Raw genomic sequence first — 19,888 nt, forward strand, 5'->3', positions numbered from 1 at the left:
CCTAAGCCACGCCAGGCTCACTTGGCACTAAATATAACCAGAAGAGCAGTCCAATACTTACAGTTGAAGATACCTGCAATGCTAAACACCATGAGGTGGCGCAATGTTATTCATGAGCCTTGTGATTGCTGCCAATTTCTTACTGTAAAATGTGATCATTGTTTGATTATGTTATAATTCTTCTGCAGCTCTATTCCCATGTGACCCTAGACAAAACTATGTGCGCATTTCTGTGCCTAAAAAATGAATGATAGAATCAGCATAAAGGAATGCAGTCCATTTTCAGCTTGCTCTATTTGAAGACTTGGCTTGAATCATTTCCAACTTCATCAAAAGTGTGTCGGACAAAAGTTAATGCACATGGTTTTGATTTTCATTATGGTTGCTGCTGGTTAATAGGATTAGGTGCATGTGTAATTGTTAAGCAAACTAAAAATCAAGTCTGTAAGGTACTTAAATCCTTTATGCACAGAGAATACTGGCAAAACTAAGCAAAACTAGTATGAAACTAAGCAAAACTAGTATGACAATGAAAAAGGCTAAGTAGTACTCAGTTATGATCATGATGCATGCTTTAACAAAATAAAGGGCATTTTCATCATGATTGTGATCTTGCACTGGTGCTCAAACTTTACCTCTATAAAGGATGTCAATGGAAAAATTGATGCGGAAACGAAAAGGCTAAGAATTTCCTAAGCCTGCTATCAATTACTGATCGATTACGATATTTCACCAAAAATAAAAAGGTGTATTATCTGTTGAAAGAAAAAAAAAAAAAAAGTTGTCCATGGACAGCAAAACAATAAGCAAAAGTGAAAAACAAGAAAAAAATTTGAGAGGAAGATAATCTTATTAAGTGTTTTTTCCAATGTATTTATCTTTATATTTATTAAATTATACTTTTAATTACAAGTCTATTTATAAACTTTAAGTATTACACAAACAAAGAATTAAATTACTCATAGAAAATTCTAATTTGAAGAGTAAATATATTATAACTTAATCCAATTATTTCTAAATTAGTTGACTAGTTCCTTTGTTTTTTTAAAAAAATTAAAATTTGATTTATTTTCAATATCTTTTTTTAAACTTGATTTCCTTATAATTTTCAATACATCTCATATTTAAGTGGATTTATGAAAATATTTATAATTTTATCTTGAATTTTTACATATTTAACTTTAACTTTTTTTATTATGATAAAATCTTGTAGGTAATGAAATCTTATATGAATGTATCATCATGTCCAGAAACAATATAAAAACATCACTAAAGCCCCCATATAGTGTGCACAAATGCAAAGTTTGTTATTTTACTTCACCATGAAGTTTAATGACATTGAGTTTTCCAATGGAAAGAACACCCAGCATAGCGCCCCCAAAAAGCTGCTGCTGCTAGCCCTCAGTCTAGTTTTCCTCACCATCGTCCCTCTATATCTGTTGACAACTTCACGTTCACCACTACCATCCCCTAAGATTGATATCAGTGATTTGAGAAACATAGGAATAGTGAAGGAATGTGACATTTTTAGTGGAAAATGGATTCCTTATCCTAATGGGCCTTACTACACTGATGCAACTTGTAGCCTAATCATCGACCAGCACAATTGCATGAAATTTGGCAGACCTGATACGGAGTTCATGAAATGGAGGTGGAGACCAGAGAAATGTGAGCTACCTTTCTTTAATGCAAAGCAGTTCTTGGAACTTGTTCGAGGGAAGATGATGGCCTTCGTCGGAGACTCTGTAGGAAGGAACCAAATGCAATCATTGTTATGTCTCTTATCCAGTGTAAGTCTTTAATCACTCATCGTTGCATATCTTCATGTGCATTGAATCACCAAGCACACTCGATGGCTCGAGTTACAAGCTTCACATCATAATGATTCGCACCATTAAAATTAAACCAGAATTTGCTGGGATGTAATTATTTCATTGACCAGACGATCAGTGTCTAAACTCTACATATCAAAATTAGATGCACAATGTTGAGTGATTCAAGTTATTGTAATTGCACCAAGAATTTCTGATACAAAGTTGATTCTCATTCCTGCTCTTGTCTTTCAGGTGACCCATCCTGAGGATATTTCTCATAGGTATACAGCAGACACAACATATTTCAAACGCTGGTTCTATGCTGATTACGGGTTTACTCTAGCAACTCTTTGGTCTCCGTTCTTGGTTAAGTCCCGTGATGCAGACCCCAATGGTCATTCCCTCAACAGCCTGATGAGCCTTTACTTAGACCAAGCTGATGAGGCATGGGCTAGTCAGATTGAGAATTTCGACTATGTGATCATCTCAGCTGGACAATGGTTCTTCCGTCCTCTTATATACTACATCAATGGTCAGATTGTTGGTTGTCATAACTGCTACATGGAAAACATTACTGCTGTCACAAAGTATTATGGCTACCGAATGGCATTTCGAACTGCGTTTGAGACCCTTCGAAGACTAAAGAACTACAAGGGCATTACATTTTTAAGGACATTTTCTCCTTCACACTTCGAAAATGGAGCGTGGAATGAAGGAGGGAATTGTATTAGGACAATGCCCTTTACAAGCGAGGAAATGAAGTTTGATGGGTATTACTTGGAATTCTACTTGACACAAGTTGAAGAGCTAAGGAAAGCACAGAAAGAAGGGAGGAAGGGGGGTTTAAAATTTGAGCTACTAGCAACGACAGAAGCAATGCTGCTGAGGCCAGACGGGCACCCAAACTATTATGGTCGCTCACCTCATAGCAATGTGACTGTAGCTGACTGCGTTCACTGGTGCTTGCCTGGCCCCATTGACACTTGGAATGAGTTCTTACTTTATATGATGAGGAAGGAAGCGTGGAGATCTTTTTATGAGAAGCTACAGAAAACTATTTCATGAAGATATGAATATGTTGTTATATGTTCAACACGTTTTATCAACACTATTCATTATTCTTTGTAATCTTAATTTGTACTGTAATGGGTTATCGTTTACAAGTAAATGATGTTTTTAAGAACATATGAGACAAGAACATGGAAAAGCTTTCATGTTCCCCTCACATTACACATACCAACAGTCAAATCAACATACCAATGGGGTCAAATCCACTACTTCTAGCTGTTATCAGAGAAGCACCGAAGCTTTCAAATAATTGCATTTTGAGAAGCCATGGACAAACATATGTATCAAATAAATTGAACAGCCCAGTCATCCTCACCTCTGGTGTTTGGTATTGAACTAAAGAATAGAGTACAAAAGGGGTGCTCATTTTGCAAGATCTCTATTCCTTGGTCCGGACCCCGTTAATCCTCCTTTTCATGTTACTATATCCACTGTATTTTACTGATTATGTCACCACTTACAGATAATGATGAATGTTTTGGAATTGGATTATGTTATATTCATGAAGTTCTCATCCAACTAAATTTTACATTTCTTGGGTCAATCTCAATTTGAGAACATCGAAAACTCTACGAATCACAGCTATAATGTTGTTTCCTCCCTCTAATGTCATTGCTTTATCTTGTTTTTTTTTCCTATTTTTCTCCCACTAATCATTAATTTTTCGTTTATGTGCAAGTCTGCGGTACCCTATCATAAAATTGGGAAGTGGCAAACAGCTTCTTTGCATATATATATATATATATATATATAGAGAGAGAGAGAGAGAGAGAATTAGTCCAGGCAACCAACTGCATTACGAAAGAGGAACTAGCCACTCCGTTACAAAATAATGATTTACACAACGGAAATATCTCACATTCAAATATGGAGAGGAAAATGAATTTCCTTGATGCTACTCAAAATGAAAGCTTGATGAAAACCACAATGTGCAAGAATAAAATGTAAATAACAAAAGCCGACCTCAGGAACATGAGTCTCTGTTGGTGCTCAGTTCGGCCACCAGTGGAATACGGTAGCTTGTCGACAATATAGTCTGCAAAAGCAGACCCCTTGTCCGAGGTGCTTCTTCCAAACCGATTCCTGGCAGTATTGCCCTCTACATTGCTACTTTCAAGCCTCCTCCGCAATCCATTCAACCTTTCTAGCTCCATCTCTTTCAAATGAATTTCACTGACCAGGCCCTCTGCTTGTGCCTACAAACAAGACACCATTTTCAAAGGTTGGTGTTTATTCCATGAGGTATCTACTCCACATTGATACAGAAGTCATAAGTAGTAGCCAATTTGTAATAAATTGTACAATCCACCTGTTTAGCTGCTAGTTGCTCGATTAGGCTATGAAGCTGTTTATCCAATAACTTCTCTCTCTGAGCTGTGGCAAAATCACTTTCATGTCAAATTCCCCTGTGCAAGTTACTCCTTCAAGAGTGATAATTTTTCTACTAAATACCAATTGCATAGGTTATCTTGTCACTAATTACAAAAGGAATATGTTTAACCACTGAACATCAACAAAACACTGTGAGAGAGTTACTAAAAGAAACACCATTTCGCAATCAGATCAAGAGATCACCATGGAACATCCACTATAGACAACAAATCTAATCCCCATCTGCAGGTTGTAATCCTACCTGAAGCCTAGCACAAGACACTTTCCCAAATGTTGCAATCCTATTCCAGGGAAAGCCTAGCCCAATGTTATTAAAATCACTTTTTTTACTTGGATCATTATAGAGTCCTGAAAATCGGATTGTAAAATCGTAAAATTATAAGATTTTACGAACTCAAAAAATAACTAACAAGATTAATAATATACCTATGCTCAAGCGATAATATTAGTAATTAATCATTTCTCTAACAACAATTGTAACCAATTAATTTTACTGTTAATCATAGATATGTAATTTAATCATACTTGTGTCCATGGATCAATACCGTGCTCATGCAAAACAAGGCTTTGGCCACACTGAACAAAAGAAAAATGTCGTTCCAGGTAGACAAACATACTTGGGTATATCAAGTCATTCTATGGTATAAGGTTTCATCAAAATGGAATTAGATTAGGTACTCTCATGACACCAAGGTCATATCAAATCATGTGACTCAGGCCTCTAAACCATTGACTCATGGAAGTCCAAAATAGCCCAAATTTCTTATTTACCCAAAATTCCAAAATCGTAAAATCATAAAGTAAAATTGGGATTTTACTGATTCAACAACCTATTTTACTAAGATCTTAACCAATTGTGATTGTTAGTGTTTTGAATCATTAACGCTATTTAATTTTAAGATTTCAAAAACTTTTTTGATAACCATGGCCTAGTCTTTGCAAACGCTGATCTCTTGGAAACCAAACTCAAGTTTGTCCCTTTGACAACCTTCCAGAAAGCAAGGAAAGAAATGTAAACTAAAGTCTGATCTCAGCTCCCTCTCTTTTTCTTTCACACACACGCACACAAAATGAAGAAAGACTATCAAACTTCAAGAAGATTTCTGATATTTGAAACCTGGAGCAGGCTGCTTCAGTGCATTCTCTTGAACTTGCATCCACCTTTTATCTAAACCTTGAACAATTTCTTCCAATGAACTCTGAAGAGAATTAGGGAAGATTTTCAAGACCTTATAACAAAAGGAGCTGAGTTGAGAAAGAAAGCTTGTAAGAAGTAGACAAATGCAAATCTACCAATTCTTTTTTCTTGTTATCCAACTTCTCTAATATATCAGACTTTGCAGCTTCTGCATCTGATCCAGCTTCAACTGCTGTTTCAGATGCATTAACTGATTCACCAGAGTTTCCGTGTTGTCCAGCATCCATTGCAGTTTCTGCATTTTCTAGCTCCTCCATCAAAGCTTGTTCAGTCTCATCCATTTCCTAACATTTCATTACATAAAAACAAACATTAAATTACAGAAGAAAAAAAAATAAAGGAAGTGAAAGGCGAATGAAGTCTATTTATTGAAGCAGAAAAAATAAAGAATGCCAGGACACCAGGAGATGTATGGTTATGACTAATGACTGAAGCGATCATAGAAAAATTGCACATCACTCATCAGAGAAGCATATAGACATGGCAGGCAAGTCTGATCTGTAACTTCCTAAGAAGTAAATCTGCTTCCTGTATTCTCTCATGTATGTTGTTCTCACAATTTAATATAGCCTTTTCATACTCGGCATTTTCTTCCTGAAGGGTCACCTCTCTCAATTGGGCCTGTAATAAAAATAGATCCAAAATACTTGAAGGTCAGAAGGGAATAATCATTTAATGTTATTATATAGAAATTAAATCAGCCTTTGGACCAGAACTCATCCAGGTTCCCAGCAATACATGTCACTGGCTCACCATCACAAATTAACATTACACTAAGAAAGAAAATTTCTTTTTGAAAATGTGCTGATTCATTTACATTATTAGATTGGTCTTGTCAAGTAGAAATTATAGAGGGAAAAAATAGAATTGACAGAAGTAGCCAGCCTCTCTGAGTTTACAGATATTCAGCAAATGATAATGCTTAAGTTAACCAAGTATTTTTACATTTAACCATTTGGAAAATAATGTTGTGCAATAAAAAGGCATTACCAGTTATGGCCCCACTAGATTAGAGCACATAGAAGGAAAGTTTGAAAAATATTCTACTAATGTCCTTCATTGCATGAATGAATGCTCTGAGACTTTTATAATTGCATCATGCAATGGACATCAAAATTTCCTCTAATAGGGTCAACTTATGGCTTGTGGAAAAGAAAAGCTTTCTCTATGCTGTCAACCCAGGTTCCTCCAGAGCTTGGTCCTCCAGTGTACCAGGAACAAAGGAAAAGGAAATTATAAAAAAAAAATTACCGAAATCCATAGTAACTGAATTTCAGTTTTTATTTCAATAGTTTCTCACTTGGAAAGGAAACGAATTCAATGATCATCCCATTTCACATGTTGTCCTCTACTGATGTGAAGGTTGCATGCCACATATATTATCAGAATGGAATGTCTTGTCACTAACAACTCCTAATAGCACTTTTTTTAAAACAAAAGAACTAAACTCTATTCACATCTTTAGAGAGATACTTCTAATCGAGCTTTGCCTAGATAGACTCATAAAATGCCAAGAGTCAGCTGAGTATATGGCTTTCTATTGCAAGAAATTTAGAACACAACTTGAGCATTTGATTCACCCAGTAGTAGAACTTTGCATGTCCAAATTATCTATAGTAATCTGTGCTTCAAAACTTCCAAATGGCAAATCTTAAGGGTATAAAATTAACCACAATGAAATCTCCACTTGAAGAGATCGACAGCAATACATAAGATAATATACTTATCCCCTACAATTTTTTCTATATTTATCAAAAGAAGAACCATCCATAAAAACTAAACCAATTTTAATATCCCAAATGAGAATAACAGGTAAAAAGCGAACCAAGAGCATAAAAGCAAGACAAAACACTAACAAAACCCATCGCTTCACCAATATCCAAAAACACAAAAGACCCAGATGCCATAAACCAGAAACACAAAAAGAAGACCACACAATTCAACAACAACCCCATAAATAAAACCAAAAAAAACAACAGCCCAGCCCAGATACAAATAAACCCCAGATTACCTCAAAGACTGCATTTTTACCTGCTCTTTGGTAGCAGAATGAGCATTCAACTGGAGAGCAAGAGCAGCATTGGATGCAATAGAATGAGCAAGAAGGTGAGGTAGACGTTGAGAGATATCAGGTGGAGGCAATCTAAGCCGTAGATCTTGGATCGTACGGCTCAAAGATGAAGCCTTTGAATCTAATTCTTGAACATACTTTTGTTGGTCATCGGTGAACACAATTGGGATTCTGTCTTCTTCTAATTCATGGTTGTTTCCATGGGCTCCTACGACATCTGCTGCCCATGCCAGCAATCCCGCCATGCCTGTATTCTTGAAGACAAAATCAGTTAAAAACTGTAAAATTGTAACTGTGTGAATGTCTCTGCAGAAAAATATTGGAAGTTGAAGAAGAAGAATGGGCTTGGTCTTGGTATTGGGCTTGTTATTGGGCTGATTTTAAGAAGATGAATCGAAATGGGCTGGTCTAATTTGATTATCATTGTTTGGGCTTTAGAAGAAAGTTGGGTTGGACTTTTGGGTCCATGGAGATGACTAATTATTTTGTCAAGTAAAATGAATTAAACAATTATTTAGCCAAAAGAATGAATTAAGAGATTGTGATGTTAGGTCCATTTATTTATTTTTTATTTTTTATTTTTTAAATGAATTAAAAAATTATTTAGACAAAAAAAATGAATTAAGAAATTGTGATGTTAGGCCCATTTTTTATTTTAAAATTTATATTTTTTATCTGAATATTTAGAAATTAATCTTAGGATTTATTGCACCAATTATTTTTATTGGTATTTTCATATAATGTTTTCTTTAGTAAATTATACAAGTCTATGTAACATGGTTTTCGATATTTTCATATAATATTGAATAGTTTTCTCTTTTATAATAGTAAAAACAAATTGTAGATTGCTTGGTGTCATGGTTTTGACAAAGGCCATTAACGCACGCATCAGCAATTTTTTTTAATAATATTTTTAAACTTAAAATTACCGAGACACCCGTGTTAAAATCTAATAATAACAAAAAAAAACCAGTCTAAAAAGATCTAAACACCTCATCAATTAGCCTTTGATTTTTTGAATTCCAAGGGTAATTCTACCATTTAATTGTTTTAATAAAAGAAAAGGATGAATAAGCCTCTCTATACATGTATATTTTTTTCCCTCCCACCAGTATGGTAATACTTTTACTGTTCCTTTTTTTATCTTAAATTATAAAAGTGCCCTTCGTTAAAGATTAATTTTTTGTCCTTTTAAGGGCAAAATAATATTTATATTGTAGCAAAAGGAAGTGCATGTACCATTTTGCCCCCAATCAAATATGCAACGTCAAATATATCACATGAAAAAGATATTTCTACCTCTAATTGCATGCTTAGTCATTTTTTTGGCAAGGGAAAAATTGTCTTTATATTGATTCAATCCAAAATAACATGTGTCTTGGTGAACTTTTTTAGTTTTTTTTTTTATAATCTGGTTTCTAACGAAGATAATGTTGTTTTATAAATATTGTATTATAGTTAATATTTCTTTATTTTTATTTTTTTTATTATTTGTTAGGCATTATCTATCCTTTTAGGTTAGTGAAATTCTTTGGTAATAAAACGAAATGCAAAGTTTGCTGACCCTTTTTTCAGAAACCAATTAAGTTACATTTTCAAAATCCAAATTGAAATTGACATTTTAAAAAAATCCCATTGTTGTGTTATTTGGTCTATATATTAATTAATCTCTTAAAAGCTTGTCAAAATTCTATTCATATAAAGTGATTATGTCCTTCAAGTGCAGGTCAGGGAAAGGGTGGGATCCTTGCTTAGGAACTAGGTAATGGCGAAATTCTTTCAAGTTTTGCAATCAAATTTGTTATCTTTCATTGCTTGTCTGATATATATTTTTTATCCACTCGAACAAAGAATTGCAAAATGTTTTGGCATCAAATTTGTCAAAAATAGATTTTAAAAATAAAAAATATATATTTTTAACTAACAAAATATTTTAAAAAATAATCTTTATCGCTATAATAAACACCATCTAGATTCAGGCCTAGCAATAATAATTTCCCACATAACAAGACGCCTTATTCAACTTCACAATTTTTTTTTTATATAGTTTAACGTGGATGTCCGGGTTAGCTTGCGCGCACCTTGACTTATCCCACGGCCCCTGAAGTTAACGACCATGTAAGCCTCCAGTGGCCATCATATGAGCAACCACATGGCTCGAACCTGAGACCACAGAAAGAGCAAACTTCTTGGCCCCAAGCTTTTATCACTAACCATAATTTTTGTTTGGACAAAGAGTGGTGATTATAATCCTTCAAGGAGGTGTGTCTAAAAGAATATTGGTAAAAGTATATATGCATGAAAATGATATTAGAATACTGAATACTGACCGAAGAAAGCTGTGGGTGAGGTCGCAAGAACATGCATGGGAATAAAGGTTGATAATTTTGTACCGTTGCCTTTGGAATGGCTGATATATATCTCATTTCAATTCAAGAAATTAAATAAATTGGAATAAATTTTTATTCTTCTTAGAATTTTGATCTATTCTGAAAATTTCCTTCAAATTCCAGCTGAAACATTTCATTTCCATTCTTATTGTTTTGTTCTTGTTAAATACTGTTTTTCTTAAAAAAATTATATATTTTTTTTAATTTTATCTTTTTAACACTTAGTTTATTGAATATTAAATTTTATGATTTATTATAATTTACTTTTTAATAGTTATCCGACTTTTATAATGTCAAAGAACCATCTTAATCCAATAACTTAAACTGCTAGTTGAGATTTCAAGATATAATTCATATTATTCTCTAACACACTTCCTCAAATGAAAGCCCTTTAAGCTTGAAACTTGCACAGACCCATTTAATTTTTATCAAATAAATAGAAATGATGAAATTCGAACTCGTGGCCGCTTGATCATTAAGGTTCTGATATCATGTCAAAAAACCATCTCAATCCAATAATTTAAATTATCTTTCATTTCATGTATATATAGACTAAATTCTTTTCAAATTACGACTAAACAAGTTATATATAGACCTAGACTTAAATTAGTGCATTGATGATAAAAAAAAATTTCAATTTCTTCTTAGAATAAATTTACTGCTATCTTAAAATAAATATTAATGTTCTAGGAGATGCAAAATCCAAACCTCCCCACCTTCTGTTCTATCTATTCAAACAAATAAAATTAAAAAATGCAGAGGCATATAAGCAATCTTACTTACCATTGAGAGTGTGGTTTTTATAAAATAATTATTCAAATAATTTAAAACAGTGAAAGTATATATTATACGTGATGTACAAGAATTATATATATAAATTCTTTTCAAACCAACTAGTTATATATATGTTTATATATTTTCAACTTCTTTTTACGACTGCTGCAAAATATATATTTGCAATTTTCTTCTGCCTGGGTAGGGCAGCACACTCCGGCACACCTGACCTGTATATCCTGGCTTAAAACTACAAGCAAGAAATAAAATAAAAGGCAAGAGACCAAGCTTTCATCGTTAGCTCAACCAACTTGCAGAGGATCCCACCATTAACAACACCAGAAGAAAAACTAGCAGCTACAACTTGGCAGCCAGCTTCTGCCGATCGAGTTCTGCATGGTAGTATGTGATTACTGGTATCATATGGTGTTGAGGGCTGGCTTGTTTTTGTTTTTGTTTTTTTTTAAATACTCCATTATTCTTTCCAGCCATTATCTCTGTTCTGAACGTTACCTTCAGCCTGTATTTTTTTAATCTTTCAGAGCCAACTGTCATCACATATACAGTAACAATTATTGCACTCGCGGATCAATTATTGCTAATCACATTAATTACAGTAATTAACAATTTGCTAATAATTTAAATAAATCTGTCTTCTGTACTGCTCAAATTAGGATTAATTTCTTGCAAAATTACTTGGTGGTAACAAGTTCAGAATTTGATGCGTAAAAGAAATTCAACAGTCAAATTTCGTTGATAAAAATTATGGAAGTAACGAAAGAGATCGTGCAAGTTAAACATGGTTTAAGGGACGTATATATATCCAGTCTAACTATATATTTAATTAAGGATATTCCACTCTTGGTTTAAAGACCTTAATTATTTATTTTTTTAATAATAAATTTTCTTATGATAAATTAGCTTGGATGTGAATATTCAATCTAAATCTAAAACCTGATAGGAAGATAACCTTAATTCAGTATAGAAAATTCGTTTTTAGATATGTTGTCATTTAAAACAAAATAAGTAAAAAAAAAAACAAATCTTCTTCAAAATGATATTATGCTATTGAAATTTGAAACTGTTATTTTTTCTACTTAAAATCACTGTTATTACAAAGATTAAAAGGTTTATTTGGTATTATTATAGTAATTTTTTTAAAATATTTTTTACTTAAAATTTATTAAAATAATATTTTATTTATTTTTTAAAATTTATTTTTAATATCAATATATTAAAAATATTAATTAATTTTATTTTATTAAAGATACTTTTAAAACATAAAAAAAAAAAATCGGTGTGGTTGAATTACCAAAAGCAAAAATTCCAATAGCTCTCTCTCTCTGTCTCTCTGACACACACACTATATTCTATCGATCCATCGTCCATTCCTTCCTGCTACATGTGAGTAAAGACTAAAGGTTGGCTTTCTGTAGTTGCCCCCACGTTCTTTGCATATTTTGTGGGCACATACACCTCCATTTGCAAGAAAAAAGAAAGATACTTTCTTGAAAGAACACCATTAGAATGCAAAGTTTGCAACTTGTAAGGAACCAAAGTGCCAAAAAATCTTCATTTTGAAAGACATGCAAGAGCTTTTTTCTTCTGTGTCTTCTTTGCTGTCTTTTTGGTGATCTGGGAATGGTGCATTTGCGCATTAATGTTGAAAAAAAGAAGAGATAGTTTTGGAGTCAACTGGCTTAGTTGATCTAATTTTCGTTCAAGTTTTGAGGGGTTTTTAATCTGGGTTTTGCTCGTTGTGGAGCTTTGAGAACTGGGTTTTTGTAAATTTAGGTTGTTTGAGCTTTGTCTGGGATTTAGAGGATCTGGGTCTTCCCTGTGAACAAGATAAAGTGAATTACTTTTGCATGAATTTTTGAAGTTGGTTTTGTACGTTCTTATCATATGTTGAAGAATTTTGGCATTTGGTAGTGGAAGAGTTGACAAAGCTCGAGTCTTTTGTATAGTTGGAGTATTGTATCTGACAAATGATGTAGTGTTGATGTTTGTGTAATAAGCAATTTAAGATTTAGGTTTTAGTTACCGACTTTCCTAAAATTGGAAATGGCTTCGTAAGAAATTTAGACATCTTGTTCTTGTTAGATACAAACATGGCTTCCTTAACACCTTCACCAGATTCTTCCCCCTCTTTAATACCAATCTCTATTTCACCACCATCACCACCAGATTCTACAACCAATTCACCACCTCCTTCGACATCTCAGCCTGATCAGACCACTGACCCTCCAGTGCCTTCAACACCATCTAACCCTGCAACCCCACCACCAACCCCACCACCAACCCCACCTGCTGCTTCCCCACCAGCTCAACCACTATCACCACCACCATCACCAATAATTCCCTCAACACCATCTGCCCCACCACCATCACCCCCGGCATCCCCACCACAAGCCCCTCCAGCATTAACACCTCCCTCACCACCTGCTGCGCCTCCCCCTGCTTCTACTACTTCACCGCCCCCTCCGAATGAATCCCCTCCACCACCAGTAAGCACCTCCCCTCCTCCACAAGCCTCTCCAACACCCCCACCTCCCCTTCAAGCTGTTTCACCTTCTCCACCTCCTCCTGCAAATGTCCCGATACCCCCTTCTACAAATTCGCCTCCTCCGCCAACAGCAAAGTCCCCTGAAACCCCCCCTGCACCTCCTACAGTCACTACTCCAGCACCTAGTTCTCAATCTGATAGTCCTCCTCCAAAAACAAATTCTCCTCCTCCTCCAATACCCACATTGCCTTCACCACCTCCATCAGTTCCATCAACCTCATCAACACCTCCGTCAATATCTCCTCCTGCTCCTCCAGTTAATTCATCAGCAACAGGAAGTCCTACCTCACCCATTCCCTCTATCCCAACAGAGAAACCAACTGCTAGAGCAACTAATGACACCAATGTCTCTGCGAATACCTCATCCAGCGGTCCAGGGGGTTCAAACACTGGAGGTGCAGTTGCAATAGGCATTGTGGTTGGGTTTGTAGCACTCAGTCTTCTAGTGATGGCTGTGTGGTTTGCACAAAAGCGAAAGAGAAGAAAAGGAGAAAATATTGGTTACACTATGCCTTCTCCATTTGCCTCCTCACAAAATTCAGGTAATTTATTGAACATTGCTCTATTGTAATCGGTCATGCAGCTAGTTTTGATTGATTCTCTGAAATTTTCGTTGCTGAAGCCGTTATGGTGCTGTTTAAAAGCCCTTAGAGTTTGTAATTGGCGAATGAGGATATGGAACATGGCTACTTGATGCAAAATCTGGATCTTCAGTGAAGTAAAATCTTTTTTGTTGGAGTGATAAGCCTTGTGAGGGGATATGTTCCAATCAGTGTAAAAAGATGATACTTGTCTGTTAACACAATCCCCCCGCAAGACATTCTCAAAGACCGATCTGATAGCTTTCCCTGTTTAGAGATATGAAATGATATTGGATGTTCAATTAATGATTTATAGAGCATCTCTAATGCATTGATTCACGCTGTTGACATCTAACAATTTAACAAATTGTTTTGGGGCTGTAAAACAAGTCCTGGAGGCTGGATTGTATCTAAGCCCTTTTGAATTAGTGCAATTACTTGTCTTCCAATCACCCTTTTAGACAATATCATATCTGAATCATAGTTACTTTAGTTGTCTTGGTCTTGGTTTCTTCTTAATTATTTATTTTTCTAGTACTTGGCTTGTCATTTTTTGGCGCCTTTACTTGATCCAGAACAATGATCTAGTTCATTTTCTGGTTTCCCTATCCTATTGACCTTAGTTTATGGATTAAAGCATAATGTGACATTTATCTCCTTTTCTCATCTGTTTTCAAATGAGCAGCTATGCCAAATATTCTTTTTAAGTTTATTGGCTTCAAAGTTTTGAAGTAATGATGTTTTCTTTTATTTGAAAGACATACTGAGGTTATGCTATTAGGTTGTCCAGAAAGAATATTTAAATGCTTGCTGATATGTGATGGGAATTAATGAAAGTCTTGCTTTACAGATTCACTATTTCTAAAACCTTATCCTCCAGCTCCCTTGGTTGGCAGTCCTTCTGGCAGTGATTTCATCTATTCACCATCAGAGTCAGGTGTGATAAATAATTCAAGGTCATGGTTCACATATGAAGAACTTGTCCAAGCCACAAATGGGTTTTCAGCACAGAATCGTCTAGGCGAAGGTGGATTTGGTTGTGTATACAAAGGTGTCCTGGTTGATGGAAGAGAAGTAGCTGTGAAACAATTAAAGATTGGTGGTTCTCAAGGGGAGCGTGAATTCAGAGCAGAGGTTGAGATTATTAGTCGAGTGCATCATCGACATTTGGTTTCACTGGTGGGTTACTGTATATCCGAGCATCAAAGACTGCTTGTCTATGACTACCTTCCCAACGATACTCTTTATTACCATTTGCACGGTAAGCTCATAGTTTAGAATATGAAATATTAATTTATGCTAGTTTCCTCCATGAATGATTTATCTTGATGCATCTGACATGTTACATTTTCTTTCAAATTATCATGAGATATTTGCTTGGCGTAAAATTATCCAATCGTATTGGAATTTTCACCGCAGATCTTTTAAAAATGTCGTATGCCTTGAAAACATTTTTTTCCTGAAAATTTATGTTGGCTAAATCACTTGCTGAATTATGATGCCGGCAGCTAAGTATAATATTTGTGAATAGGTTTTACAAAAATGGTTATGTGACTTGTGGCTGTGTTGGTTGCAACAGGCTATTACGCTTACTGGGTTTTAGATGTTTTTGTGCTGGCTCGGATTCTTACCAATCTTTTGCTATTTGCTAATTTTTCCCTCTTATCCTATTCAATTAATTTTAGTAAAAGTATTTTCATTTTAATTATTTTGGGGTTTTCATGCTTCATGCTTGAAGCTCCACTGCAAATAGTATTTCCTAAATTCTTATAGACCTTTGCAGGTGAAGGCAGGCCGCATATGGATTGGGCAACAAGGGTCAAGGTTGCTGTTGGTGCAGCTCGTGGCATAGCTTATCTGCATGAGGATTGTAATTTTCCTGTTTTTCTTGGACTTGACAATTTACGTTTACCAAATTGCATTGACAACAGAGGACATAAATGATTTGAGTCCTAGGACTAGAAGCTTTGTCCTTCTATTTTTAATTTTGGCATACAAGTGCCAATTATAATTTCTTCATCGTTACTTGATCAAGTGTAAATCCAAGACGCATTCTAGAACAGTTGGATAATATGTTGAAAACCTTCTTGAGTAATTTGAATAGGAACAAGAACAGTTGAAGTGGTTCTTGGTTGTTAGCAGAATTAACATGTAGGCAACATGCATTCTTCATCCTGCAAATATTATATGACGTCCTGTCCTCATCACACCAGTTACATATCACTTGGTACTTGCATAAAAGCTCCTGCACTATGTTCTCCTTACTGTCTCACATCTGTTTCTATTTGTAAGTTTGCAACATTGACAGACTTTTTGGTCTCATTTTTTTGTGTGATGTGTATCAGGCCATCCACGAATTATTCACAGGGATATCAAGTCATCTAACATCCTTCTTGATGACAATTTTGAAGCTCAGGTATGTCTGTTTCTGAAAATCCTAATAACACTAAGAACCAGGTTTTGCTCTGGGGAAACTGCCCCTATGGCCAATTACTTTTTCCATCAGAATACTGGTGGAATATTTTATTCCTTTATCAAGTAAACAATTTTCTTTGGCATTATTAGACTTGGAAGCTGTCTATTATGTTCCATCTCTGTGCACTTGGAACATGTTTCTGTTTTCTTCTGTTTCTATGATAAATTCTTCAAATTCCAATCTCTTTATTAAGCACATTTTATTATATTAGGTTTCAGATTTTGGGCTTGCTAAGATAGCTCTGGAACTGGATTCAAATACACATGTATCCACACGTGTGATGGGAACCTTTGGGTAGGTGCCCTAACTACTTATTTCTTTTATCATTTATTGTGATGCTTATTCATACGGGTAAAGCTTGTGTCGTGAAAAGCAATTTACAAAGGTTGAAAAGAAAGCTAAATCTACCGTGTTGTGTGAAAGGAAGCTGACTTTACTTTAATGTTTACTGGTATTATTATCTTTTAACTGTATGATTTTTTTTAGAGCACACATAGCACACAAGGAAAATCGTATTCTTTTCATAGCTGATGGAGTTTAGATGGCATTTTTGTGCTCACATATTTTGTTCATAGCACAGTGCAGATGTAATTCTTAATGTTGATGTCCTGGTAATGTGTGCCCTAACATTCTTTTATTTCTATTTTGAACATTGATTTTCCAGGTACATGGCTCCAGAGTATGCAACAAGTGGAAAGTTGACTGAAAAATCTGATGTTTATTCATTTGGGGTTGTGCTTTTGGAGCTAATTACAAGCCGTAAGCCTGTGGATGCTTCTCAGCCAATAGGTGATGAAAGCCTCGTTGAATGGGTAAGTTCAATAACCATTCCAACCCATTTTCTAGTTGATGCTATACATTCAAGAGGTACAGATATATTTATGGTTTATTTGGTTGATAAAATGTTGGAGACGTCCAATTATTACCCTGAGAACTAATTTCCCTATTTGAATTCTCTAGGAATGTCAAATTTTATCTTTTAACTAGTTAAGCATTTTACAAGCTCACAATTTAAACAATGGCTCAAGATCGAACTTTATGTACAGTCATGTTTGCAATTTTGTGCACCTATTTTCACAGTATTAATGTGAGCTTTTACTAATCTGGCTTCAAAGTTTTTCATATTCATCTTGTTTTAAAAAATTAAACTTTCTAAATGCGAGCAAGCTTCTTTGGGCTCAGAATTTCTGGCAACCCCAAATCCACCAGTGTTAGAACTGTGCAAAATATTGACTACTTTTAAGTCCGCAGGATGTGTTCATTGGTGCTTGGTCGCAGCTTGGCAGGGTCTTGGCATATATATTGCCATTTGTAACATTAACGACATGGTACACTTTAATTGAACATTTCAAATTGTCAGGCTCGACCATTGCTCACAACTGCGCTTGAAAATGAAGACTTTGAAGCATTGGTTGATCCAGAGCTGGAGAAGAACTATGTTCCAAGTGAAATGTTTCGGATGATTGAGGCAGCTGCAGCTTGTGTGCGTCATTCAGCTGCAAAAAGGCCACGAATGAGTCAGGTTGTCATGTGTTTGTGTGGGGAATATTTTCCTTATTCATTACCTTATTGGACAAGCCTGGCTAATAGTATTGTTGTTTGTTTTTTCCATATTAGGTGGTGAGAGCCTTGGACTTGTTAGATGAGTCATCGGATCTATCTAACGGAATGAAACCTGGCCAAAGTGAAATATTTGATTCAAGACAACACTCTGCACAAATCAGAATGTTTCAGAGGTTGGCATTTGGTAACCAAGACTATAGTTCAGGTTTTTTCGATCGCACTCAGAGTAGCTGGAGGAGTAGAGATCCTGGGGATTAACGTTTAGTCCTCAGATGCATAAAAGTTCCTAAATTTCCAATCTATAACATGGAATTTGTTGTAGCTGATTTAAAGAGTGACGGTGCTCATTGGTTGGATTTTGAGACCCTTGATTGAGATCCTATCCAATCTCAGCAAGAATTGCCACTGCCAATTCATGTACATTCTCTTCCATTCACTTGTACTGCTATCATTGTCAGCTAACACGATTTCACGTGTATGGCTGCCGCATTTTGTATCCTCAGAGTCCATATTTGTATTCATATATATTATAGCAATGAAAATCCCCTATCCACTTATTCCTGCTGAGTCTTGCTCTTTTCCTAGTGTTCCTCCGCTTTTTGTTTATTGCCAGTAACTTACTTTCATACACGGTTTAGACCTCCCAGGTTCCTAACACAGATTGCTCTGGAAACGTACTTGTGAAAGCTTTTCCTACCACACCTAGAATTTTGCAAAGTAGATAGCTAGGTGTTGCACATGGGACGAAGATTTAGGAATGTAAAAATGGACAAGGAGTCCTAATCTAGAAATCCTAGCTGATAACGAGAGATTCCTGGATAAGAAGAAGGTTCTATTGAAGAGAAAATATATAACCCTAAAAAATTCCTAGCATGCATTCTCACCAAAATAAATAGACAAATAAATAAATAATAACTAGATATAATACAAAGAAAATACAAAGTTTTTCTCCTCCCCTCTTTTTGCTCTCTCCTCCATCTCAAAAGATGTGTTGGCTTTGCAAAATTACAAAGTGATTTTCAATCTTTTAATTGTATTAAATTTAATTTAGTTGTTTTTCAATTTCATCTCTTGATATTTGATTTTTTATGTTTTTTTTATCAAATTTGATTCTCATTCTTTTAATTCCTATTTATTTTGCTTTTAATCTTTTTTCTAATTGGATTTTATTTTTCAATTTCATCCCTAATAATTTTATTTTAATTTTTTTTGTTGAATTTGATCCTCATTTTTGTGATTGCAATTTCTTTTATTTTGAGTTCTTTTCTTGATTGATTTTTTTTTTTGGAAATTTCATCCCCCATTGTTTAATTTCATTGAATTTTCATATCATATTTGATGTTTATTTTTTTTATCATGCTTTTAAAACTCGGTCCGGGAGTTAACCCCTGTCATATCTCGGGTCACGTGTTAGGTTGAATGATCGGAGTTACCAGGGTCAATCAGATTTTTTATTATTATGCAAGAAGTAAAAATGATATTATTTTGATAAAAACAAATGGTAAAAAAAATCAGTGGGTGTTGACATGATTTCCCTATAGCTAATCACTTGATTTTTTATTCAGCTAAAAAGTAAAAATGATATTATTTTGATAAAAAAAAAATAATGGAGAAAAAACATTCAATTATGATTCTTTTTCTTTTGATTGGTCTTTCTTTCTTTTAAATTCCTTTTTAGATTTTTTTTAGTTTAATCCCTTTTCATTTGATTTTGTTTTGTTTATGTATCAAATATGGTATTCATTCTCTTGATTGTTGTTTTTTTTTTTTATCATTTTCTTGGTTTGTTTTTTTTTCTTTCAATTTTGTCCCTCAATATTTTATTTTTTTTCTTTTTTTTTTCTAGATTTTGTCCTCATTTTCTTAATTGCTCTTTTTTAATCATTTTCTTAATTTTTTTTCTTTTTTAATTTTGTCCCTTGAAATTTTATTTCATTTGTTTTTTTATTTCAATGATGGTTCTCATTCTTTTAATTGCTCTTTTTTATCTTTATT

The 19,888-nt window shown here is 34.5% G+C and overlaps 3 protein-coding genes across 3 annotated transcripts; 2 read left to right on the forward strand and 1 right to left on the reverse strand.

The window, feature by feature from the left end:
- Positions 1-1,273: 1,273 nt before the first annotated feature.
- LOC18107419 (protein trichome birefringence-like 19) lies at positions 1,274-2,999 on the forward strand. The gene is made up of 2 exons (XM_006373418.3): positions 1,274-1,790; positions 2,067-2,999. Exons 1-2 carry the CDS (start codon positions 1,296-1,298, stop codon positions 2,877-2,879), a joined length of 1,308 nt encoding a protein of 435 aa, XP_006373480.2. The 5' UTR covers positions 1,274-1,295; the 3' UTR covers positions 2,880-2,999.
- A 657-nt stretch (positions 3,000-3,656) lies between these two features.
- On the reverse strand, positions 3,657-7,874 carry LOC18107418 (uncharacterized). The gene is made up of 6 exons (XM_006373417.3): positions 7,504-7,874; positions 5,971-6,093; positions 5,568-5,756; positions 5,392-5,473; positions 4,192-4,256; positions 3,657-4,078 (listed from the first exon to the last, which is right to left on the reverse strand). Exons 1-6 carry the CDS (start codon positions 7,786-7,788, stop codon positions 3,782-3,784), a joined length of 1,041 nt encoding a protein of 346 aa, XP_006373479.3. The 5' UTR covers positions 7,789-7,874; the 3' UTR covers positions 3,657-3,781.
- A 4,169-nt stretch (positions 7,875-12,043) lies between these two features.
- LOC18107417 (proline-rich receptor-like protein kinase PERK8) lies at positions 12,044-18,460 on the forward strand. The gene is made up of 8 exons (XM_006373415.3): positions 12,044-13,815; positions 14,705-15,115; positions 15,638-15,724; positions 16,200-16,270; positions 16,542-16,624; positions 16,995-17,142; positions 17,691-17,852; positions 17,948-18,460. The coding sequence occupies exons 1-8, from the start codon at positions 12,819-12,821 to the stop codon at positions 18,149-18,151; spliced, it is 2,163 nt and encodes a 720-aa protein (XP_006373477.3). The 5' UTR covers positions 12,044-12,818; the 3' UTR covers positions 18,152-18,460.
- Positions 18,461-19,888: the final 1,428 nt, after the last annotated feature.

Source organism: Populus trichocarpa, chromosome 17 (assembly GCF_000002775.5).
Source record: "Populus trichocarpa isolate Nisqually-1 chromosome 17, P.trichocarpa_v4.1, whole genome shotgun sequence".
Taxonomy (NCBI): Eukaryota; Viridiplantae; Streptophyta; class Magnoliopsida; order Malpighiales; family Salicaceae; genus Populus; species Populus trichocarpa.